The 24,400-nt window shown below is 54.0% G+C and overlaps 2 protein-coding genes across 7 annotated transcripts; one reads left to right on the forward strand and one right to left on the reverse strand.

The window, feature by feature from the left end:
- Positions 1–26: 26 nt before the first annotated feature.
- CERS2 (ceramide synthase 2) lies at positions 27–8,857 on the reverse strand. Of its 4 annotated transcripts, none has more exons than XM_074319126.1 (12): positions 8,554–8,850; positions 7,890–7,960; positions 3,677–3,850; positions 3,141–3,258; positions 2,787–2,905; positions 2,509–2,566; positions 2,358–2,408; positions 2,050–2,142; positions 1,740–1,868; positions 1,483–1,589; positions 1,214–1,367; positions 27–1,024 (listed from the first exon to the last, which is right to left on the reverse strand). In XM_074319126.1, the coding sequence occupies exons 3-12, from the start codon at positions 3,847–3,849 to the stop codon at positions 890–892; spliced, it is 1,137 nt and encodes a 378-aa protein (XP_074175227.1). In that variant the 5' UTR covers position 3,850; positions 7,890–7,960; positions 8,554–8,850; the 3' UTR covers positions 27–889. The 4 variants fall into 4 exon arrangements, with proteins under 4 accessions (XP_074175227.1, XP_074175226.1, XP_074175228.1 ...); XM_074319125.1 differs by having other exon boundaries at positions 7,890–7,964; XM_074319127.1 differs by lacking the exon at positions 7,890–7,960 and having other exon boundaries at positions 27–1,021; positions 8,554–8,857.
- A 1,162-nt stretch (positions 8,858–10,019) lies between these two features.
- Positions 10,020–24,238, forward strand: ANXA9 (annexin A9). Of its 3 annotated transcripts, none has more exons than XM_074319074.1 (16): positions 10,020–10,206; positions 14,387–14,609; positions 15,183–15,600; positions 15,720–15,820; positions 16,289–16,374; positions 16,536–16,632; positions 17,188–17,282; positions 17,500–17,613; positions 17,824–17,914; positions 18,974–19,053; positions 19,239–19,298; positions 19,894–19,978; positions 20,114–20,209; positions 20,290–20,351; positions 23,493–23,615; positions 23,852–24,238. In XM_074319074.1, exons 5-16 carry the CDS (start codon positions 16,300–16,302, stop codon positions 23,912–23,914), a joined length of 1,041 nt encoding a protein of 346 aa, XP_074175175.1. In that variant the 5' UTR covers positions 10,020–10,206; positions 14,387–14,609; positions 15,183–15,600; positions 15,720–15,820; positions 16,289–16,299; the 3' UTR covers positions 23,915–24,238. The 3 variants fall into 3 exon arrangements, with proteins under 3 accessions (XP_074175175.1, XP_074175173.1, XP_074175174.1); XM_074319072.1 differs by having other exon boundaries at positions 10,023–10,206; positions 16,284–16,374; XM_074319073.1 differs by lacking the exons at positions 10,020–10,206; positions 14,387–14,609 and having other exon boundaries at positions 15,124–15,600; positions 16,284–16,374.
- The last annotated feature ends 162 nt before the right edge of the window (positions 24,239–24,400 follow it).

Genomic DNA, 24,400 nt, shown 5'->3' on the forward strand with positions numbered 1-24,400 from the left:
TTCTCAATTCCCAATAGTCTCAGACATTTGTTGCCATGTTTTACTTAATCTTTAATATATTTTAATTAAAAAAACCATTAACAGTACATTTTGGTCTGAAGTGGTCCCTCTGCTAAAATGCCAGGTGCTAGCTGTAATTCTGGCTTTAAAACCAAAACCCCAAATGTTTAATAAATAAAAAAAAAATTAGAACTAGTTGCCATTCTACTTCAAACCAGCTAGCCTAGGGGAAGAGGCCAGAAAAAGGAGGCAGTAAGATCCTGGACCTGTGACTACAGGGACAGCTGGCAGAGAAGTAGTACCAGAGACTGAGCAGTCCCCAGTATGGCCCCCACTTTTTGGCAGAGGTAGGGTAAGGGTCATGTGTACCCTCCTACACTCAATTCATTTGCATCTTAGGAGAGAAACAGTTAAAGTCTCAGCTTTGGTTTCTGGTCCAAGTTAGGGAGCTTAGAAAGATGAGCCCTGGTCCAACTTTGGCAGAATGAGGCCCACAGATGGGACAGTAAGGCACGCCCCTGGCTCTGGAGGTCAGGGAGGCAAAGGCAAACGGCCAGCCTCTGAAGGCTACGGAATGTGAGTTGCAGCCCCCACCCCCAGAGTTGAGGAAGGGTCCTGAAAGCAATAGGAAGGACAACTTGGGAAATGAGGCCGTTCCCCCCCTTCCCCCCGACAAAGGACATAACCAGCTTCTCCAGGTAGAGACCTGGGGATAGGCTGGTTAGGATTTGGTTTAAAGGCAACTGGGTGACTAGCAGGGGTGGGGGCACAGAGAAGAACTCTTCTCTGGCTTTCGCCTTTCTCTCCAGAGCTTAAAGTGACCCTGTGGGGAGGGTGGGGTAGCTCCTTGGCTTTACGCATTAATCTGAGGGGCTGCTGGGACAACGGTTCAGTCATTCTTACGATGGTTGTTGAGGATGGGGTGGCCGTTGGCTAGGGGCCGGCTCTTTGCTCCCCCAGCCGCTGCCTCCTCCCCCTCAGAGCTCTCCGTTTCTTCCCGGTCACTGCGTTCATCTTCTACCTGCTGTAAAAGGATAAGCAGGGTTATTCCATGTCCTCCGAGCCCGAAGGGTGGCCTGTGTGCGGGCTTGTTCCAGCTACAGCCAGGCCCCACCGCAGCTTCTCAGAGGGCTGCTTCCCGTAGAGGAAGGGGTTTGGGCAGCAGCTAGACTTAAGCGTAGTAGGGCCTACAAAGTGGGGACCGAGCCTTCACCTTTCCAGTTATGAACTTGTGAGCCATCCGCAAAATGAGGTAGGCCCAGAAGATATGCAGCGTCTGGAGCACTCCCATCATGGAATTGAAGAAGTAATAGCCAAAGAAAGCAGGGTAGAGCTCCAGTGGGTACACCACGGTGCAGTGCAGGATCCTGGGAACAGGAAGCAGGGCAGAGCTGTAAACCCCGCAGGGGGAGGCCAGGATGGAGGACAGGTAACGGCGGGGAGGCGGGCGGGACGCGGGGTGTGGTCCAGCCTCCTACTCACCAGAAGGGCAGGATGACCAGGCGGGTGATGATGAAGACGATGGCGAAGACGATGAAGATGTTGTTGCAGGTGTTTTTCCATCCCGCGTAGTTGAACATCTTGGCTGACTGCATGGGGAGCCCCGGCCGTCATCATGGGCTCCTGACTCCCCCATTCACATTCACGCGTACAACCCGGTCCCCACACCGGCTCTGTGCCCTGCCCCCACCCTACAGAGGGTCCAGAGAGCCTGGCCTGGGGCCTCTGGGTTTGCTGACCTCCAGCAGGTAGTCGGAGGAGTCGTGCAGAGCCATGATGAGGGTCCCCGCTCGGATGTAGTTGGCAAACCAGGAGAAGCTGATGAGGATGATGGTGGCCACGTGGTGGATGATCTGCTCCTTGAAGTCCTGCAGGAAAGAGGCAGCTTGTTCCGGACCTCAGCCCCCACTATTCCCCGTTCCTCCCGCGCACTTTCAGTTCCCCATTGCCCACAGCTCCATCCAAAGCACCCAGAAACCGGAGGGGAGGCTGTTCATCACAGAACTCCACGTCGCCTTCTAGGCTTCATGGCGCGGCCCCTGGACCCACCTTTCGTTTGACATCAGAGGCAATGCTGAAGAGCAGGGACCAGTAGAAAGAAAGTTCGATCATGTAGTACCAGTACTGGGACGGGATGGTGGTCTGGAAGGGAGGAGAGAGAGGTAGGGGCCCCAGAGCCTCGGTCTCCCCCCTCCAGACCCAGCCCCTTGGCCCCTGAGGTTACGTTTAGCGCTGTGACACCAGTCCCTTCTGCCATGTGTTCCAGGGGTCACCTCTTCACAGGGGTACATGTGTCCCAGCCCACCCTACTCTGATTCTCTTCATCACCCCCATATAAGGAAATCCGGACTCCATACCTGTATGGGGTAGCCCTCCCAAACTTTCTTCATGTCATAGAACCAGGGTTTCTGCAGAGATGGCAAGAGGTTAACAGATGGACCCACATTCTATGGCGTCCCCACGCCTTGCCAGAGGACTGACTCCCACGGCCCAGAAATCCCCACTCACATCCACAATGACAGCCATGCCGGCAATGAAAGCAACCAGGTAAAATGTGAATCTCCAGCTGGAAGAGGAAGCGGAAATGGCTAGAAGAGTGGGGTGGGAGGAGGGCACAAGCCTCCCGCCCCCAAGTCCTCCAGAGATCTTCTGGGAACACAGGAAGGACCCAATCATCTCACCTGGGTGAGACCTCACCCTGCATGCAGCCGTTGCCCCCACCCCTCACAGTAAGACACACAAGACCTTCCTCTGCCACCCAGCTCCGCATACCCCAGCAGCCCCACCTGGCCTCTCGGAACTTCTTGAGGAGACTGGGCCGGTCCTGGTTGCGGCGGCGGCGGAACCAGCGTTCCACCTGGCGGCCAGAGAGCCCACTCTGCCGGGACAACAGCTCTACCTCCACCTGGGTGTCGCGAAGAAGCCATCACAGGGCACTTCAGAACTCAGCAGCCATGCCCCACCCTCCCACCCTCCCCCTGTAGCAACCTAAGTCAGCACCACCACCTTCCCACCCACCACAGCTGGCATTGCTACCCTCTCCTCTCCTCCCTTCCCCTCCCCTCTCCTCCCTTCCCCTCCCCTCTCCTCCCTTCTCCACCAGAACTCAGCAAAGCCCGGAGAGGGGCTGCAGTTCATACCTGTTTGGGATGCTTGCCGTTGGTCAGGTAGAAGTGCTCCAAGGTGGGATTGGGAGCTGCCCGCAGCCGAGTTTTCTCCTTGACATTCAGGAGGGCAGCCAGGGGTGTGGCCACGTAACTGGGGAAGGAACATGAGTGAGAAGTGTCTGGCTCTCTGGAAGCACCGCGGTCTCTTGGTAGCCCCTAAGCTGGGAGAGGGAAAGGACTGCAAGCTCAGGCAACTTCATCCTGGGCCTCAGTTTCCCAGCAACCCCTTCTCCGGCTTCTTTGGTCTACCCATCGCTGACAAAGCCGCCTGTGTTCACGAGTGACCAGGCGGGTGGAGGGTGAGAACAAACAAGCATTGACAGAAAGGGTATGGGGGTGCCGAGTCCTCAGGAAGACAATGCTGCCTTCAGTGGGGGACACAGTAGGCAGGGACCTGGGTGGCCAGAACAGCAGGGTCCAGGACCACTTAAAAGGCAAGAGACACTTGAAGTGCAGGAAACGGTGTGGCCGGCAGCCAGGGAGGGCATGGGGGAGGCTGGTATGCTCACAGCTCAAAGAAGTATCGAATGATGAGGAAGAGCAAGGCCAAGGGTAGTGTGATGTAGAGGTCTGAGGCTTTGGCGTAGACACGTCCATCTCGGTCTTCTAGGTCAGCCCAGGTTAAGTTCACAGGCAGCCACAGCCGTTCCCACCAGAAGTAATCATACAAGGTCTGGAGCATCCTGAGTGAGGAGGGGGGGAACGGAGAAGGCATCAGCGGGGGTCGCCATGGGGGGACAGAGAGAGATGACAGTTTTCATGGTGTAACAAAAGGAGCAGGGGGCAGAGACTCAAGCCCTGGGCTCCGGTCCTGGTCACGTGGCCTTGCCCAAATCAGTTTCCTCGTCTGTAAGATGGCGTTTTTCTAGTTCTAACATTTACTATTTACTGTAACTATAGGTGATGCTGACACCACCACCACCACCCCTCCCCCTGGCCCGGAAGGCTGGATGCCCTAGAATGAAAGAACCTCAGGTCGCCTGTCATTCTGCGATCCCAGCATGGGGGACAGGCAGGATCTGGCCCGAGGCACCCTCCCTTTCCCCCACTCTCCAGCCACCCCCTCCAGCCCCTCAGCCAAGCGACAACTGCAAACTTCCCAGCCGGGGAAGCTCAAAAACAGATTGCAGGTATTAACCAATGTCACCACAATAAATTTAATTACAAAAGAAAACAAACGTATTGCCGGGCTGGGGCAAGCCCTCCCTTTTCCCTTCCCTAGAAGCCATCTAGGCAGCAAATCCCTAGGGAAAATTAAAAGGCTAGAATAAAGTAAAATTATGTCCCCAGATGAGGCTGAGCTCTACGACAGTCAGTGGACAGCAAACTTTTGCACACAAGATTAACACCCATGACAAGCCACCCAACGCCTACACGTAAGGCAGAAGAGCCCTAAGTAGACAACGTGAGGGCACAGCGACACAAAGTCAGAGATGGGGACAGGAAATCGAAACAGCAGACCAACGCATCTGGCAGAACTAGGAGCTACTGCTTGTTAAGGCTCCCCTGGAAAATAAAATACCAGTCTGCAGGGGGACAGCTGCACAAATACCCTCAGCTCAGGAAGAGCTGCTGCTTTCCTCGCCGCCGCCTTTCTCCACTGAGAGAGAAAGGATCCACGAGGGGTAGTGACCACTTGGACATTGAATGAGGGGGGAAATGGTCTGTGGTTCACAGGGAGCCAGCAGTTGCTTGGAGCCCAGAAAAGAAGCAAGATGGTCCCAAGAGTCAGTGATGCTGGAACCAGCACACCTGGCAGTCCTGGGACTCAGCAGTGAACGCCAGCAGGGGGACAAGGACGGTAATTTCCAGGCTCCCTCTCCCTCACCCTCCCAGGAGACAGGAGAGATGGTGGTGTCCAGCCTGGCCTTGGGACCAAAGCTGACTCAGAGGAAAGGTGGTCGTGACCCCCTACCCCCGCCAGGGAGGAAAGAGAGTGGGGAGCTTGTTCCCCACTGTGAACTGGAGACCAGTGGCTGCCCCTGGCAGAAGGCTCATCAGATAGATCACAGCTGGGCTGGGCCTCTCATCCCTCCTCCCACAGCTCCGCCACAGAAGCACTTGCGAAATCCCTCTCAGCCTGTCACGGGTCAGTATTCCAGCTCAAGGACTTTACCCTCTTGTCCCAACTCCTGGTCACTGCTCTCTTGGATGAAATCAGAGGTCAGCACTAACAAAGGAGCTTCAGCTCCACCTTCCCCCCAACACCACACACACACACACACACACACACACACACACACACACACACACACACGCACATTCCAGGCCTCAGCTCCTGAGGGGACTGCCCCTTCCCCCTCTACCTTAGCCAGAATAAATATTTAATTAGTTAAAGAGATGGAAGCCTTTTGAACTGAACAAAATTAAACATAATTATCCACAGTGTAACTTTCCCCACACAACCGCGCACACGCACACACACATTTTTCCTAGAGAAAAGTGGTAGAAAATGTAATAGAGAAGGGACAGGGCAGACGCCATGTGGTGGCCCCTGGCTGTCCCTTCCCACCGTCGTGCTTGGCCTGACTGGAGGTGGGGAGTATACCTGACCCAGTCACCTGACAGCTATGGCTCTTGGAGCCGTTTGCCCTCCGGGGAGATCTAAAGCCAAGGGCACAGACAGGCCTTGGCGTTGGCCCCATCCCCACCCTGGTCAGACAGGGACATTTTGAGGATTAAAGATTAAGGGCACTGACTGGGGTCCCCCTGGCCTTTGGGGCCCAGGAATGTCTGATGCCCTTCCTATTCCAACAAAGAAAGTGAGGGGCTCGGGAGGTAGGCAGAGGTGGCAGTGGTCAAGGGCAGGTGCCCGGATCGTGGTCTATCTGAACCTAGGACACGACAGCACCTGTCTCCTTCCCGCTCCACGCAGGGAGTGGAAGGCGGGTGTGAGCTGTGAGGACAGAGCATAGTGTCAGGCATTCAGAAGTGCAGAGTAATGGGGGCTCCTGCACCTGGGTCTCAGGCTTTCTGTGACCACAGCCTTCCATTAGCAGATGAGCCCTATCTCATCCCCACCCCACCCCCACACCCAGCCTGGCCCAGCAGGGAGAGGCACCCGTTCCAGGAGGTCGATCCAGGAGGTCGGGACTTCAAAGTCAACATGGGGGGAAGGGAAAGCAGGGGCTCCCACCCGGCTCACTTACACACCCTCACCGAACCAACGGGTCTGCTCCCAGGGGCGGCGCTGGCGGCTTCTTGGCACCCGCACACCAAGCCAAGCAAGGGGTCCCATAAACAAAAGGCTGGGGCAAAAAAAGGGGGCCGTGTAACGGGGACAGAGACACCAGTCCCCTGAACCTCAGGGCACACACACCTACAGATAAGTTTCCACGCACAGATTTACTCCCCCGCCCCCCCCCACGCACACACGAAGAGACAATAGGTGTGTGTGTCTCAGATTCTGACACGCCCATGCACACACACACACACACACACACTCACACCTCCTCAGAAACACAGACGCCACTTTCGGAGGCGCAGGCTGGAGAGGGGCCAGCAGAGCAGGGATTCATGGCATTGGATTACCAGGAACTTGAGCTCAGCTCAGCCCAATCCACACCCTTAGCCCCAACTTTGACTGACCCTTCCCAGGTGGATGAAAAGGGGCAGAGGGTCCCCAGGGGGACTTGGAGACCCAGAGGGCAGGGAGGGCAGAAGTGTGCGTCTGTGAGAAAGGGATCTCACAGATTCCGTGTGGTAAGAAACAGTCCCACTGGCTCTCAGAGGTTGGTGGCATAACTGAGGAAACTATAACAGGATAAGCAACGGAGGAGAGGGTGACAGAGACCGTCCCACAGGCTCCCGGCTTCCCCTGAAGCCTGAGGAACCACAAAAAAGAAGTGGGAGACGACCTGAATAGTCTTCCTCGTTGAAAACTGTTCAGGCAGCAACAGCAGCAGGCCATGAACTAAAAGGTTGTGAGCGACGGATGAGGCCAAGAAGAGGCGGCGTCACGGCTCCAGGCTGCCGTCTGTGCCCCCAAATCTCGCTTGTCTGCGCTGCCCCACCAGGGACCCCAACACACCCAAATACTGCATGAGACTACAGCACCCAGGGGTCAACAGAGGCTGGCAGGTTGAAGATGGGGGGGAGGGCTGAAGGGCGCATGAAAGGACCGGCCAGCCCATGGCCAGTGACAGCGGAAAGAGGCCCTTTCTCCCAGAGGGAAAGCTGCTCAGAGACCCCAGTAAAGGGAGTGGATTGTGGGGTACCCTGGGACACCAGGAACTCTCTTTAGAACAGTGCCTGTGCAGGTCACTGGATGATGAGGGCCAGGCCCTTAGGGACGACGAGGCTGCAGACAGCTCCCTAACCCCTAGGCGCCTCATCACCAGCTCAGTCACCACCCACCTTCAGGCCCGGGACCTTCGGACTGGGACAGTGACTCCTCCAACACAGATGTGGGAGTGACGGATTCGATTCTCTGGGGAGAGGGGCTCCCTCCACACCTCAGGGTCCTCAGAATCCCCTGACTGTTGGCCTGGTAACTCGGGTGACTGGGACCAGGTTTGGATGCCAGGAGCCTGGCTTGGGGTGAGGGAGAAACCCCCAAGCTCAGACCACAGAGTCAGGCATCACACCTGCAATTAACCTACTTGCCAGAGAGCCTCGGGGCCAGTAATTCACAAGCTGTGGCACAGCAAACCAGTTTCACCAGCAGCTCCCCGTCCCCCCCGCCCCTGCCTCACACACCCCATAACGGTTTAGGAGCCTTACCCTTGGGGGGCCGGGGCAGACTCTCAGAGGCACTCCTTCCTGTTTCCCGTTAAGCACATGGACGCTCCGACCTCCCTCCGGGAGTGGGCACAGTACGCCGGTCAGAAGAGAAAGAAGCAAGACCCTCCTCTCCCCTCCCTCTCCGGCCACGGACCCGTCCAGGCCAGGGGTAACGCTGCGGGCCCCTGCTACGCTGGGGGCTCTCGCGCAAATGGTCACCAAGCCTTGCTACTGCCCCACAAAGGGGCGCCTGTGGCTCGGGCCCTCCGCCACATCCCCGTGTCCCAGGGCCCCCACCTCCCGACCCCAACCTGTTGCCCAGGAGGGCCTCTCGGCGCGCCCGGGAACGCCGAGGTGCCCGACTCGCCGGCCCGCGGGCGGCGCTGGGGGCCGGCCGCTCCCGCCAGGCGCCCGGCCCGCCCTCCCCCAGGCCCGCCGCCATGAGCGCGCCCGCAGAGGCCCCGAGCGCACGGCCGCCCCGCCCGGCCGCCCCGGTCCGCGACCCGGTGCCTTCTCCCCTCTCGGCCCCCGCGCCCTCCCCAGCCGGGCCTCTCCAAGGAGCTGCGTCGAGGCAGCCCCCGGTTCTCCCAACTTCTCCGCGGCCGCTGCCCGCCCCAACCCTGCGGGCAGTGCCCTGGGCGCCCGGGCCGGGGTCCCCACTCACTCGGCGGCAGCGGCGTCGCGGAGCTGGCCGGGCCGGGGGCCGCTGCTCCGTCTCCCTTCTCGTCCGAGCTCCGGGCCCCACCGGACTGGCTCGGCCCGCTCCTCTCCTCCCCCTTCCGCCCGCCCGCCTGCCCGCTCCCTCCCTCCTTCCTCCTCCTCCCGCCGCCCGCCGAGCCCAGCCGAGCCGAGGCCGAGCCCAGCCCGGGAAAGAAAGGCCGCGAGCCACCCCGGAGCCGGGAGACTGGGCGTGGGCCTGCGGCCCGGCGGCGAGAGGGGAGGGGAGGGCGGACGCGGGCCGAGGCCTCTGCCCGGCAGCCGCTCCCAGCCCCCGCTCCCCGCCTCCGCCTCCCGACCCGGGGACCCCGAGCCCTCGGGCGGCGCCTACTGCATCACCGCCCCGGGGAGAATCCCCCGACGAGGGGCGATAGTGCGAGCTCCCCCAGCCTCTCTGTCTCTCCGTTAGGGGTGCGATGGAGCCCTCAGACCCGCGAGGTGCCTGCGATCCCCCGCGCGGAGGGGCCGGGCCCCTGCCCCACCCAGCCCGCCCCCAACTTCTGTCCGCGACCGCAGCCTGGCAGCTGCCCCCATTCCCTCTGCCCCGCCGATCGCCACACTTCCCACCTCCAGCCCCACGGGGCAGTGGAGACAGGAGGGCGCCCCGGCTTCCGGGCGGGCGCAGCCCGGGGGCGTCCTGCTCGAGTGCAACGCGCCCAGGCCAAGCGCCCCTCCAGGGCCGACCCAGGCAGCGGGCCCTTGTGATTCCGCTGCGGTTCCCAGCGCGGAGCCCGCGACCCCTAGGTGTCCCCACCCCGCCGCCGCCGCCATAAAACCCACAAAGTTTCCCCCCAGCTTATCCTCAGCGGGACACATATCCTCCTGGCAGACTCTGAAAGAGCCAAACCCCAACTTTTGTACAGTGCATTCGAGTTTTCAATCTACATCCGTGTTCAAATTCATCTTTTAAAAATGTTTTTCCTTTAGTCTGGTAAAATTGGTGTTTCAGGAAGATGCAACATGTTTATCCTAGAAAACTGTCCTTGGCTCCTAGTGTGGACACTGCGTGGCTAAGATATGTTTGAGGGTTTGTTTAGAGAGAGAGCTATAATTACTCCATGTAGAGGTAACTTAATTTTTTACCTTGATGAAATGTGGGCGTTTTTATACTGTCTCAGAACCTCTGACAGTAGCTTGTTCCATGGTTCACCTGGTCAAGTTCAGGTGCTCTGACAGTTCTTTTAGGATGGACTGCGACCCCCTAGTAAACTAGTTTGAGAGCTTGGCCCTCACCTAAGGCTTTTCCTGGAGAGGTTGAGAGGCAGAGGCGGACGGATTTCTAACCTGTTTGTTCTTCTGCTCTTTGCAGTGGGAAGGCCCACCCCTTACCCAGTCTCTCTCCCCCATCCCCCCACCAGGCCAGTGGACTCCAGCCTTTTTCATCCTCAGACCTGCCAAATTTTTCAGTTCCTAGCAACCCCTCTAGCCCTGTTTTCCTTTGCCACACGCTGAACTCCTTCCTTCTTAGCAAATGTTGTAACTCTCCTCTTTCAGCCTTCCAGTTCCAAAGTTCCCTCTACCTTTCTAGCGCGCCTCCCAAGATTCCTCCTTCGTTCACCCGTTTCCAGCAGGGTTCCAGTGTGTCCTCATTGGACCCCAGGTAACCTTTGGGTCCCTCTCTAACTCCTCCCCACATCTCTGTCCTACTTGACGCCCCTTCTTTAGAGTCTGAACCTTCTTAAGCAGTTTTCCTGTTGCCAAGTTTTCCCAAGGTCCCCACCAAATGGTTTTTTTTTGGTTCTTTTCTTCCTTAGTTGTGGAGGGCGCAGGTCACTGGCCCATGTGGGAATCGAACCGGCGACCTTGGTGTTATGAGCACTGCGCTCTAACCACGGAGCCAACCGGCTGCCCCAGCCCTCCCCCCCCATCACCAGATGTTTTAAATGATTCCTCGGAGGACTGGAGACCAGTTAACATTGTTAACTGATAGCAGGGGTGAGGGGAAGTTTTGGGGCAGAAGTTAGATTACCAAGGCCTGAGAAATAAAGATAAGAGGGTGTAACCCTCCTCCAGGAGACAAAGGAGGAGGATGGAGAAGAGGAAACCTGGCCTCAGGCACTATTAGAGGCTACCAGTTCTGTCAACATAATTAGGACACACACAAACACACACACACACACACACACACACACACACACACAGTGTGCAGCCTCGGCTGGATCAGGAGATTTTGACCACCGCCCTTGTGACCCATCCCCCACGGCCCCGGGCTGGCATAGCCACACCCATAGTGCCCCACTGCTGCCTCACTTCCTCTATACGGGCTGGTGAGGTGTCCCTGAGGCCTTCAGCCTGGGATTTAGGTATCTGAGCGGGCTTCTGGGTGGGCAAAGACATAAACCCTCGCTATGGGAAGTGGGTCTACCCAGGTAAGGCTGCCTCTTGCAACATAGAAGCCTATTTGGGTAAAGGAGTAGAGCTTGGCTGGCTAGGACCTGAGCAGAGGGATTCAGGTGCCAGGAGTTCAGGGGGGAAAAAGTTTCCTTACAAGAGAAAAAATAGCCAGGAGGAATGTCTGTATACTCTGAAATCATGCAAGGCAAAGTACGGTCACACAGCGCATGAGGACGTTTTGGTCAAGGGTCCACAAATACAAAAGTGGTCCCATAAGATTATAATGGAGCTAAAAGTTTCCAATTGCCTAGTGACTTCACAGCAGTCTTAAAATCGTAGGAGCGCAAAGCTTGCAAAAATCAACAAGGCCTTGGTTGAGACAGCAAACAACTTTAATCTGGGTGTGGAAGAGGACGATCCAAGCTCCTTAGAGAAGGTTCCTGAGTTGACTAATGAGTTGTTGGAACTGGAACAGGAACGCAAGAGGCAAGAGAAAAGGAAACTGCAGAAGAAAAAGAACCCCCAAAATATTCACAGTGAAGGATTTCGCAGGAGCTTTTCACAAGCTCCTTAAAAAGTTTGAAAACATGGAGTCCCCAACACTGAAAGGTTTTCATTAATAGAGAGGAATGTTTATGGTGCATTTTCTGTGTGAAACAACAAAATTCAGCTGAGTAAATTTAAAGATCTAATTGGCTTTATTAAGCCTTTCATGAATCCAGCAGCCCCCCACCAAACTACTAGAAGGAAGCTCCGAGGTTTTGTACAAAATGGAAGGTTTTTATAGGCAGAAAGAGGGCTGGACTAAGAAGTTAAAAAAGTGGATTATTTCAGGCAAGGACTTTCCTTTAGGGAGAGGCAGGGGGTCTTCTCAGGCAGATTACCCCACTAAAGTTGATCAGGAAATTCCAGACTGAATGATTTAAAATTCCCCTCCTGGGAAGGCTGAAACTGCAATTAGATTAGTTATTAAATTTTGGTTTGGTACCATGGCTTAGCAAAAGTGACTCCATTTTGGCCTGTTTTTTATTGTGTTTGTTTGTTTTAACATCTGCTTACAAGCAAATCTACGATGAAAAAAAGAAACCAAGCTAACCACTGTGGACTTGTTTTTGAAGAGAGCTGCCTCCCCATGAGGAGCCTCAGGCAGGTGATGTAGAAGGTGTTTCCAGAAGAAGTTTCCAGAAGAAGGCATTGTTGTCGTAGATGACACAGCTCCATGTTATTGCTCCTGAAGGCCTTCCCATGGGACAAGATGTGGAAAACAGTGATATACTGATGACACAGACCCTGTGTAGGTGGAGGCCCATTTTTTTTAATAGAAAAAAGCTTATAGAATAAAGTTATAAAGGAAGAAAATGTTTTTGTACAGTTATACAATGTGTGTTTTAAGCTAAGTGTTGTTGCAAAAGAGTCAAAAAGTTTACAAAATGTTTAAGTTTATAAAGTAAAACACAGTAAGCTAAGGTTATAGTAAGCTAAGGTTATTGAAGAAAGAAAAACGTTTAAATAAATGCAGTGTAGCCTAAGTGTACAGAATTTATCGTCTACGGTAGTTACACTATATCCTAGGCCTTCACGGTCACTCACTCACTGACTCACCCACAGCAATTTCCAGTCCTGCAAGCTCCATGCGTGGTGAGTGGCCTATACAGGTTTGAATTGTTTATCTTTCATACCATATTTTCACTGTGCCTTTTCTATGTCTAGAGATGTTTAGATGCACAAATACCATTGTGTTACAGTTGCCTGTAGTATTTAGTACAGTAACATGCTGTACAGGCTTGTAGCCCAGGAGCAGTAGGCTAGCCCATATAGCCCAGGTATACAGTAGGCGACACCAACTAGGTGGGTGTGTGTGCCCACGATGGAGTCACCTAACCACGCGTTTCTCAGAACTTGGACCCCAACTCAGCCATGCCCTGCTCTGAGTGATGAAGAAAACACTGAGAAGAAATTAGGAGACCTGGATTCTGGTTCCAGCACCATGGCCTTGGGAACTCACTCAGCCTCCTTGAGTCAGTAAGAGGGGGTAGGAGACCAGATGGTCTCTAAGCTCTCCTCCAACTCTGAAATTCTAAAATGTAGAGCAGAGGGGGAGGAAGTGATTGGTAAACCTGTAAACAGTCATGCTCTGGAGTTGAACAAAAGCAAACCGAGGGACAAAAGAAGTGAGATCCGACCAAGTTTCAGTGGGGCAACTGTAAATGTGTCACACACCTCCCCACACCCCTAGGCAACTGGCACTACGCTTGGGCCACGTGACTGGGGTTCTGCCTGCCTTCTCCAGATTCTCCAGATTTGGAGTTCGGCCTTGAGGTCAGCCAGGAGTCCCTTGCAAAGGCTGGGACTGGGAAAAAAGAGCCCTCTCTCCCCCTCCATTCCCTGCTAAGCCTACTTGGGGCCTGTGCCCAGAAGAGACTGACCGGTACAGAAAGCAGAAGGCATGGGGACCCTGGCTGTGGAGCCACTGTACTGCAGTAACCCAGCCCAGGAAGTCTCCTGCCTGTCTCACAGGGGTCCCTTGAGTAGATGTCTACCCAAGGCTCTTCTCCTGATCCTGCCTGCCCACCGAGTCTCTCTAGGAACCTGAGGTCTTCAGGAGACTGCTCTTCCCCACGATGGAAAGAACAGGGCTTTGAGATCTGTGTGGAACCAGAGCCTCCAGACTTCAGGTGGCCACGAGGGGGCTCTCGGCTCTCGGTGGCTACTGATGCCCTCTTGTGGCCATATTGGGGAATGGCAGGAAAGATGTTGCAAAAGAGCCGAGATTGGACTTCCTAGGGAAACAAGTTAATAAGTTATATCATTGTACAATAACATAGCAATATTTATTATTACATATTAGTTAACATTTTGATATGTGTACTTACCACTCTGTGCCTGTCACGCTCCTAAACTGTTTTACATGTATTAATGTATTTGATTCTCCCAATAAGCCTAAAATATTAACACTGTTATTATCTCCGTTTTGACAATGAGAAAACTGAGCACAGAAAGGGTAAGGTAGTTGCCACGTTCCCACAGCAGACCAGGATTCTGAGTCTAAGGAGTCTGGCTCTAGAATTTCTGCTTTAACTATTCTGAAACTAAGACTTGTTTTTCAGGTTGCCAGGTAAAATACAGGAAGCTCAGTTAAATGACAATTTCAGGTCAACAAATAATTTGTTAGCATAAGTATATCCCATGACATATTTGGGTCATACTTAATACCAATAATTTTTTTTGTTATTTGTCTGAAATTCTAATTTAACTGGGTGTCTTGTAATTTTATTTACTAAATCTGGCAACCCTAATTTCCAAGGCGCCTTTCCCTGTCAGATGTTATCACATATATTACCTCATTTAATCCCACCCAGGAAACTTAGCCTCAGGTGCCCCAGGATACTGCCCCCCACCACCACCACCACCCCCAACCTCTCCCAACATTCTCTTTTTTTTTTCAGGTAAAGAAACAGAGATGGAGACCTGAAGTGACTCGCTGTGGTTACAGAAGGTAACGAGTAACAGAGCTGGGGACTGGACCCGCATTTCTCCAGCGGACACCAGTGTGTGTTTCCCATTTTCACAGGAGAAAAGTGATGGACAGGGATTGGCCCATGGAGATCCCTTCCTGGCATCTCCTTAGCCCTCGTCTGTTTTGTGGAAGAGCTGCAGGTCCCTCGTCATGTAAGAAAACCAGTGAAGGCCTTCCTGGGTTGGGACCCTGACACAGGATTGGAGACAACCCCCTAAGCTTCTGTGCCCAGCCCCCACCTGACTGCTCTAGGGAGGCAGGAGGGGACTGCTCCCAGACCCTAGGGAGCCGGCTGTCAGGTTCCAGTAGCTGCCTGTTCAGGGGCCCCTGCGGCCCCTCAGGACTGTTCACCTGCTGCCCTGTGCCCCGACAGCACCAGGCCCAGCTGCTAAAAGAGCCCTGGCAGCCAAAAGGCAACTGAAGGACTCCAAGGAACAGGGACCCAGGGAGCCTTCCGCATCTCCCTGTTGCCTTTCGGGAGCGCGGTGCTTCAGCCCACAGGGAACACCCTGTGCATTTTTTTCTCTTGACTCTGCTGATCTGCTCCCACCGCCAAATATCTGTGCCCTTATTCCTCACTGATGTACACAGTCCCCTGGCCCTCCCCACGCAGCATGCTGGCTCTAATAAGGCAGTTGTCAGGGAGTGTCTGCACTGGGACCCCCTCTGGGGTGCAAGCTGGGGTGCACGGCCGGTATGTGCCCCAACAGGTTTTTCTCTATCAGCCTGAGATCAGCCTGGAGCCTGTCTGACCTGCCCCCCAGGGGGCCGGAGATAGAGCCAGGTCAGAAGCTGGATGTAGAGACTGGGTTTCTATGGTCCGAGCGGGTCCCGCTGGGAAAGCAGCGCACAAAGCCTCCTGTGTGCCCGTGGAGCTGCTGAGAGGCTGAGCGTGGTTCTCACGCGTGGGCTGAGGAGATGCTCCCTAGGGAGGTGTTTGCTTGTGGGACCCGGTACCGCCTGGTCCTCTCCCACGTTTGGGAGGGGCCAGAGCCTGAGACAGCAGCTGGACTGGTCATCTGACAGGCTGCTGGGCAGGCTGCTCGTGCCCTGCTCTCCTCTACGGGGCCACACAGGAGCTAGTGCCCACACAGGCACGCCACCAGGCTGTGACCACACCCACCTCGCCCTCAGCACCTCCGGGTAAGCACTGGACCTGGGCCTGCAGGCTGGCGGGGGTGGGGGGGTGGGGGCTGTGCATGGCTTAGGGGAGGGAGGAAGGAGTTTTCCTTTCTAACATGAGTACCTGCTCTTTTGCCCAGGCACCCATGTACCAACAAGAACACAGAGTCACATCAGCTCAGAAATTGCACCTGCTGACCTAGAAATCCCGGCCGGAGACTCCAAGGGTGAAAGACAGCAGGTAGGTGGCTTGGCCAGCGGGGGCTCACGGGGGACAGTGCTGTGAGGAGTTAGCTCCCACCCCACATTTACTCCTGCCATCTTGCCTCACCCGGGAACACCCAGCCAGGCCACGGGAGGTAAGGACGTGGAACTCAGAAGGGGTCATCCACCTCAGGCCCACAGTTAGGGAGCCCTGGGACCATCCCTGGAGTCAGGGAGGGCTTGTTTGGGGCTAGTTTCGGCAGCACCCTTGCTTCTTGAAGGAGGGTGCGAGGTGGGGAAGGTGGGGGCTCCCCTCTTACCCCTCTACTTGGGCTCCCAAACCTGCCAAGCAGGTTAATGTCCCATTTTTCTACAACAAGGGGAAGGAACAGGCAATGGGATCCCAGGCTCTGGGACCTGGCGGTGGGGGCTGGGGAGTGGTCATAAAAAGTCCCAAAGGCTGGGAAGTTCCCCTCAGCTGGCTCCTGTCCCCTCCCCAGCACAGCGAGTTACACCATGTCTGTGACCAGCGGGAAGGCCGGACTGTCTCTGACCCAGGAAATCCTCAGCTACCTGGGCCTGGCCAACAAGGTAGGGGCTGCTGGGAATGCAGGAATCATTTTTACTACATCAGCTCCGGGGCTGTGAGGGGGCCAGAGATGGGGAAGAGCAGGCCCTGAGGCCTGCCGAGGGCCTGAGTGGGGCACCTGGGAGGGCGTGGGCACACCTGCAATGCCTCCTTGCTCTTACAGACGGCAGCGTGGGGGACCCTGGGTACGCTGAGGACCTTCTTGAGCTTCAGTGTGGAAAAAGATGTGCAGAGGCTGCTGAGGGCCATTGCAGGCCAAGGTGAGCCCCTTCCCCTGTGCACTAGGGGATCTACCTTTAGAAACCAGATTCTGGTCCGAGAGAGAGCCAGGAGGGAGGACCCGGCCATCTCGATAAGTGGTTGTGGAATGTCTTAGTTCCTGTAAGTCAAGTACCACAGGAGGTGTGGCACCGGCCTGCTCACACACCCTGGGAGCTGTCTCATTGTTTCCATTCTACAGATGAGGAAACTGGGGCTCAGGGAAGTGAAGAGGCTCACCCAAGGTCACACATAAAGGTTCGCCCAAGGTCATAAAGGCAGAGCCAGGGTTCTAATCCAAGTCACTGATCCCCCAAAGCCACTTTTTCCCCATCACACTAGCTACCTTTGCCTCAATTTGGGTCAGATTTGCATGCTGTTTTGGCATCGTATTTGTATCTTTTTTTGAGACCAAATGGAAGTGGGGGTGAAGCCCTCTCTGAGTGCTTGTTCTCTCCTCCTTTGCAAGTCTGAGGAGTAAGGGGACCCCAACCCTGTAAAGACCCCGCTGGGGGTCTGCCCGGTGGGCACACAGCCCAGCCCTCATCTTCGTTCAGGTGTAGATCGCAACGCCATTATGGACGTGCTGACCAATCGGAGCAGAGAGCAAAGGCAGGTCATCTCCCGAGCCTTCCAGGAGCGTACCAAACAGGTGAGACCCCTCTGACTTCCCAGGAGCAGTGGACTGGGGTGAGAAGCCCCCTGAAAGGCCTGGGGTACAGCAAGAGCTGGCCAGCCTCTGCCCCCTGGTTAAACGGGGGGAAAGTGCTTTGGGCCTGAGATGAAAACCAGCCAAATCTTCCCAAACCTCCCCACACGCCTGGGCCTCCCCCTCATGCCCAACCCTCTGTCCTGGGGACCCCTTCCAGGATCTGCTGACGTCGCTGCAGGCAGCAGTCTCCGGCAACCTCGAGAGGCTCGTGGTGGCCCTGTTGAAGCCAGCAGCCCATTTTGATGCCCAGGAGTTGAGGACAGCCTTGAAGGTACCAGGAGGGGAGGCTGGGACATGGGGACACACTGAGGGAGGGACATGGCTGGGCGGCTTGGCCTTCGCCCCTCCAGAAGAGTGGACTTGGCAGAGGCCCCTTTTAACATTCTCTGTGGACCCTTAGAAGGACATGTGGTCAGCATCTGCACTCTGCTGGGGTGAATGCCATGGTCCCGTCTCAGGGTGGCCTCCCGATTTCTTGTAGGACTCAGGTTCTGCTGAGGACGTGGCCATGGAGATTCTTGCTACCCGTGCCCCACCCCAGCTGCAAGAGTGCCTGGCAGTCTACAAACACGGTGAGCACATGAGGGAGGGCGCTGCAGGAGCTGGGAGGGGTCAGAGGGACTGTCCTGTCCTCTCCTGCAATCGCTGTGGCGAGTCCTCTGGGAGCCTGTCTGCCCGACCTCTGTTCCCTGGGGCTGTCTCCTTCGTCCCTGACCTCCTGTCCTCCTGGTCCTCCCACCAGTGCTGAGTCTCCCCAGGGGAGACAGCCAGATGTGAGTCTCCCCAAGGGAGACAGCCAGATGTGATCTTTAAAGAAAGAGAAGCAATGAGTAACCATCTTAGTCTGGGGCTCCAGGGCGGATCCCAAGGTAATGACAACGTTGGGCGCTGTGACAGTCCCAAGGGTACCCATGTCATCTTCCCAACCCCTGGTTGATTCTGCCATCACACTACATCCCAGGCTGAATGGAACCTTGCTGCAGCCGAGGGGAAAGGTGGGGACCTGTTCTCTAAGTCATGGGGTCACCTCTCAGGCCCCCGGCTGCTGGCCCTGCTTGGCTGCCACATGCCTCACCCACTACTTGGGAATGAGGCTTTTCTCATCCTCATCGTAGCCCCCCCTTTTTTTCTTGCTTTCCCCCATTTCCTTTGCTGTCCAGTCTTGGCCTATCTCCTCATCCCTCTCCTACCCCTCTCTGTTCTCTTTCCCTTCCTTTTCTCCCTTTCCTGATCTTTTCCCTTTGTAACATCCTACCTCCCGCATCACTTTCCGCCCCCTCCACGGAGGGGGCCAGGCCCTAGCCGTCCTGCCTCATATGGATTTCCCGACTTCCTCTTCTCTGTCTGGCCACCCCTGGACTAACAGATGCCTCCTGCCCGCAGCAGGTTGGCACCTGGAGATGAGGCCGTGTCCCAGCACGAGATCCCACAGCAGCGGGTGGTCACGTCTTCGGGACGCTTTTTGGGTGGCCAGGATGGTCCTTCTGCCTTCCATCCTGGGGACTAGCAGCCATGCAAGCAGGGGATGGCAGGGTTGGTGGGGTACACTGGGTCAGGCATGCGACAGGTCCTAGAGGCATCCGCCTTGGAAAAAGTCAGGAGGACTCAGGCAGCTCCCGACCCCACCCCAGATTTCCAGGTGGAGGCTGAGGAGGACATTAAATCTGAGACGAGTGGCATCGTGCAGGATCTACTGCTGGCCCTGGCCAAGGTGAGGAGAACTGACCTGCAGGGGAAGGGAGATAGACCACCTGGGAATGGGGTGGGACAGAGTGGGGAGCATTGTTGTGGTGCGATGAACAAGAGAGGGCTTTGGGGGGAGACCAGGTTTGGTTTGTTGTCCTGGAGATAAAAGGCTGCCCCTCAGAGAATCCTCCTGAGACAGTTTCCTTCTAGGGGGGCCGTGAGAGCTCCTCTGAAGTCATTGACTATCACCTGGCCGAAGAGGACGTCCAGGTGAGCAAGGGGTGAGACCGCACAGCCATGCACGGAAGACATGCCCTCCACCATATTTTAGAGCCAGTGACCCACGTACCCATTTGTCCTACAAACCTGTCCTTGCCGTGGGGAAGGAGTCCTCCGTGGAGTGGGGGCCTGGGGCCTTTTCACTCACCTAGCCTCTGACTCCTGCACTCACAGAAAGGGAGCTCGGCAACTCTCATGGGTATTTGGGTGGGGGACCCTCCCTCGGGGAACACTTAATTAGTGGGGGCCAGTTGTTCCCAAACTGGAGGATCGAGCTGTAAGGGTGGAGTCCCTCTCTTGGTCCTGTCCTTTTTTTTTCAAGGAGGGCGCAGCTCACAGAGGCCCATGCGGGGATTGAACTGGCAACCTTGGTGTTATTAGCACCACACCCTGACCAACTGAGCTAACCGACCACCCCCATTGCATTGTTTGAAAAACCATAAATAAAAGCCACTAATTCGCAGGTTAAAAATAACTTTTCTGCCCTTAATCCCATTCCATCGTCATCATGGTGGATCCTGGGAACATTGTGATCGTGGCTCTCCAGCCCCCCAACCAACGATCCTGATTTACTCCCCCTTCCCAGGCACTGAAGCAGGCTGAGGGACCCGGCACAGAGGGGACATGGGTCCTTATCCTCACCCAGCGAAATCCTGAACACCTCCTCCGAGGTACCCACCAGGCTTGTCTCCCCAGCTTGCTCTAATGATGAGCTCCGGCTGAGGAAGGTGGGGAGGGCTCATCCTTCTCTGTGGTAATCAACCTCCCACATTTCTCTCTCTAACTACCTCCCCGCACACTGCAAGTGTTTGAGCAGTACCAGCGATGCACCGGGCATGATTTGGAGCAGACTGTCCAGAACCGTTTCCACGGAGACGCCCAGATGGCTCTGCTCAGCCTAGGTAGGGGCCTTCTCGGGACACGTGGGGTCTCCTGGGATTGGAGCTACCTCTCTCCATCTCTTCTCCCTCTTTGCTTCCAGCCTCGGTGATCAGGAACACACCACTGTACTTTGCTGAGAAACTTCATCAAGCCCTCCTCCAGGTGAGAGGGCCCCTCCTGTTCCCTCGCTTTGGAACAAAAACTGGTGGGGAGACACCTCGTGGGCCAGAGGGGAAGTTTCACGCTGCCGCTAACGTAACAATCTCATAGTCACTTTATAAGCATATAGCAGCTCGCTTCCTAGGGTTGCAGACTCTCTCATCAAGAGGAGAGGAGTGAGCTGTGGTGAGAGCTAAGTTAGGTGACCCTAAGGGGCACTCAAGCCCACGTTTTGGCCTCATTCATGTCTACATGGCTAAATACAGATGAGGTTGGCTCTGGAAGACCATGCTTTGTCTGGTTTCACTTGTTGCCAGAGTGGTGATGGTGGGAACACCAGCAACAATAACGACAAGAACCAGCATTTCTTAGGTGCTCCCTGTGTGCCAGGGCCTATGCTTAGCCCGCTACACACCTTTCAGTTAGTCCTCACAGCCACACTCCATCCCTGTGTTATAGCTGGAAAAAACTGAAGCACAGAGAGGTTAAGGACCTTGCTCAACGACACACAGCTTTTAGGTCGTATAGTCTCCCTACACACACAGGCTGGTCCTGTAGGACATTTAACTGCCACGCGTCAACTCCTGGTCTATACAATAGATGTAGGTCTCTACAGGCAGACCTCATTTTATTGTGCTTCACAGATACTGCAGTCTTTTAACAAATAGCAGGTAAGACCCTCCACCAGCAAAAACATTACGACTTGCTGAAGGCTCAGATGATGGTTGCCATTTTGTAGCAATAAAGTAGTTTTAGATTAAGGTATATACATTGTTTTATTAGACATAATACTATTGCACAGTTAACAGACTACAGTATAGTGTAAATATAACTTTACTACGTCTTAGGAAACACAAAAATTCAAGTGACTCGCTTTATTGCGGTGGTCTGGAACCGAACCCACAATCCTCCCGCGTATGCCTGCACTATAAGCTCCACCATGAGTGCTCGTAGCACCCAGCACCACCTTTCTCCGCACTGGTCAGACTCTGTTCCATATTATCCATAGTTAAAATGGCAGCTTCGGTTGGAGTGATTTCATAAGTAGAATCCAGTCATTCTGCTCATTGAGCTAGGTCTCCCATTAGGACAACTGTCTCCTAAAAATAAAAAAACTCACCAAAACTTTGAAGAGGAAAAGAGTGGTTACCATTTGGCAGAGGGAATAGCTTTCTGTGTACTGGCTGAGAGTCTCACATGCTTTATTGACCGCTGTTCAAAAGACAGTGCATTTAAGTACTTGTTTCATCATCTAGAGATTTCCATTCTGACAGCAGATTATTGTACTTACCCAATAAAGCCTGGACTTTTATAACGAGTCAACACTAAAATTCATTTGAAGAGTTGTGCTTAACTAATTTTGCTGTCAAAAAAAGAGAAAAACTTTTACCCCAGCAGTAAATAATTATAATGTATGTCTTTGGGTTACAGGACCCACACTCTTGGACATAAATGCCAGATTTATCTTAGAAGTAGGAATCGAAAAATAATCTAGGCCCAGTTTTCTGAATTTTTTTAAAAAGAGGATAAACTCAACCAGGATACTTCTGTACTATTCTTTTATGAGAGATAGGTGAAAACATAGATTGTGAAGAATATTTCTTCAGAAAAATGACCTTCAGTGAAGGCTGATTCAGGACACATTTGGACCAACCTGAACCATAAAATAAATGTTCGTTATAAAGATCATTATTAGACGCCAAGTACATTGTCAAGTATCAAGACAAAATTCATATTTAACATAGGTTTGGTGTGGACGGTACGTGTACACCAGAGGGAGTGTTCAGTTAATGAGTGACTTTTGCCCCAGTTCTACAACTTTGGAGTGACGAGAGTTGGGCGAAGGGAAGAATCGATACTTGGGGGAACAATTGGCAATCTTTATCACAATACGAAACTGATGCTACATGAAATTTAAAATATGGTAGCCATCAGGCCCACTGACGATTAGGTAATGAGTCCAGATGAAATATAGTATCCTGTTTTCCCTTCATCCCTTTCTTTTGTTTCTTCATGGGAGTTTATGACCTGTGGGGTGCCATGGGTGTGGGTTTCAGGCAGTCTGGGGAGGGTCATGTGAGTCAAGTAATTGAGGAAACTGAAAAATAGGATATTAAATGGTGGACAGCTCATGACACAAGTAGGATTTTTGCAACCAAAAGTTTTTATGTAGCAACCTCTCATGATAACACTTTACTTACTATAATCAATTGTAATGTATGATTGATGTAATGACTTGATGATGGGTTTGTGCCTCTATTATTTCTAAACTGAACCTTCCATTATCTTCTTTAACCAAAAGGCAGGAGGCCTGGGGCAGGTATAGGAGAAAGACAGTGATGCTGAACCCCAGGGGTCCAACTAGAAACTCATGTGTAAAGATGAGGGCAGCCAGATGGCTTGTTGGGTCTGGATTGGAACCGGAAGTCACATGACCCTGCTCCCTCTCAGAGCCCCACCAACTCAGTTTTTGGTTTATTTTGTTGTGTGTGGGATTTTTAAAAAATTTTTGGGGGGAATATTGGGAAACAGTGTGTTTTTCTGGGGCCCGTCAGCTCCAAGCTGTTGTCCTTCAATCTAGTTGTAGAGGGCATAGCTCAGCTCCAAGTCCAGTGGCCGTTTTCAATCTTAGTTGCAGGGGGTGCAGCCCACCATCCCACGAGGAAATTGAACCGGCAACCTTGTTGTTGAGAGCTCGCGCTCTAACCAACTGAGCCATCCCACCGGCCTCAACTCAGTTTTCTCCTTAGACATTCACTATCTTGGAAGTTAAAAATAGTCTTCCTGGCTTTCATACTGGAAGTCTTTATAGGAAGCAAGTCTTTTTTTAAGGCCCTGCCTTTGGAGCTGCCTACCACCAAGCTCTGGAGGAGCGAGGCTCTAAGCAACTGGCAGGGCCAGGAAAGACATGTGGAAGGAATGAGAAGTATTCCAGCTGCCCCCAGAGACTGATCTCCCTGCTGTGCCGCACATCTTCCACGAGGATGGACAAAGATAACTTTTCCCCTACATAACATATACTTCTCTTTTCCCTTGACTCTCACGTCACCTCCACTGTTCTAGAATAATCTACCGTGCTGTTTAATGCCCATCCTGTGAGAATCTCATTGCCACCCCTCTCCATTCTGTTTCGTCCCCCACCAGGAAACTGAGCCCAACTACCAAGTCCTGACGCGTATCCTTATTTCTAGAAGTGAGACTGACCTTCTAAGCATCCGAGCTGAGTTCAGAAGGAAATTTGGGAAGTCCCTCTACTCTGCCCTCCAGGTGAGACTCGGCTAGTTCTTAACCTGGAGCCCCAGAGCTTCACCCCTCACCTCTTCCCTGGCATCCACTGCACACAGCAGAGCATATCATGCCCTGGAGAATTCATGAGTCTTTGGTTAACTTAGGTGTCGGACTCCAGGCACCAGATGAGTTCTAGACCCGCATGAGGGAGGGGGCAGAGTGCCTGGGCCATGAGGGTCGTGAGTCCTTCTAACACATGACTCTCTTATGTGTAGGATGCAGTGAAAGGGGACTGCCGGTTAGCCCTACTAGCCCTGTGCAGGGCTGAAGACCTTTGAGACCTCCCTGCCACCATCCCACATGACATTCAAGGATCTGAGCGTCCCATGTGTGGCTGAGCCTACAGGAGACCAGCTGGGCCTGCAAATAGGATAACCCCTCACTGAGCACATGTTCCAGCTTCTTGTTGAGGCTGGAACTCGAAGTTTTCTTTTAAATCTCTTAATGTCCCTCATCTCCAAGTGATGTCTGGTACCTGGGCCCCCTCACTGTCCTGGGTGTGGGTTGATGGGATCTCTCCGTGATGGTTTCTGCCCGACTCATCTTTCCTGAGCCCTGGGCAGAACATCTCAGTGATACTTGAATTCTTTTGGCTACCTTCACAGTTGTTTGTGTTCCCTGATTGAAGTTTGGGTGGAACAGGACGTGGGCTGGGAGGAGGCCTTGAAATTGGAGGTGCCTTTGATGTGTGCTTGGATATGCAACAGGGAATCCTGTTTGGGGCTCTAGTGCTGCAGTTATCAACAACCCCTCTCCCCTGGGCA

Source organism: Rhinolophus sinicus, linkage group LG14 (genome assembly GCF_036562045.2).
Source record: "Rhinolophus sinicus isolate RSC01 linkage group LG14, ASM3656204v1, whole genome shotgun sequence".
Lineage (NCBI taxonomy): Eukaryota > Metazoa > Chordata > Mammalia > Chiroptera > Rhinolophidae > Rhinolophus > Rhinolophus sinicus.

Excerpts from the sequence above, each read along its gene's own strand:
- ANXA9 (XM_074319074.1), top strand. The coding sequence starts at position 16,300 with ATGTCTGTGACCAGCGGGAAGGCCGGACTGTCTCTGACCCAGGAAATC. Across the intron at positions 19,299-19,893 it reads TGGCCGAAGAGGACGTCCAG|GCACTGAAGCAGGCTGAGGG; the intron begins GTGAGCAAGGGG and ends CCCCCTTCCCAG. Across the intron at positions 20,210-20,289 it reads GATGGCTCTGCTCAGCCTAG|CCTCGGTGATCAGGAACACA; the intron begins GTAGGGGCCTTC and ends CTTTGCTTCCAG.
- CERS2 (XM_074319126.1), bottom strand. The coding sequence starts at position 3,849 with ATGCTCCAGACCTTGTATGATTACTTCTGGTGGGAACGGCTGTGGCTG. Across the intron at positions 2,906-3,140 it reads ACGGCAAGCATCCCAAACAG|GTGGAGGTAGAGCTGTTGTC; the intron begins GTATGAACTGCA and ends CGCGACACCCAG. Across the intron at positions 2,567-2,786 it reads AAGAAGTTCCGAGAGGCCAG|CTGGAGATTCACATTTTACC; the intron begins GTGGGGCTGCTG and ends TTCCTCTTCCAG.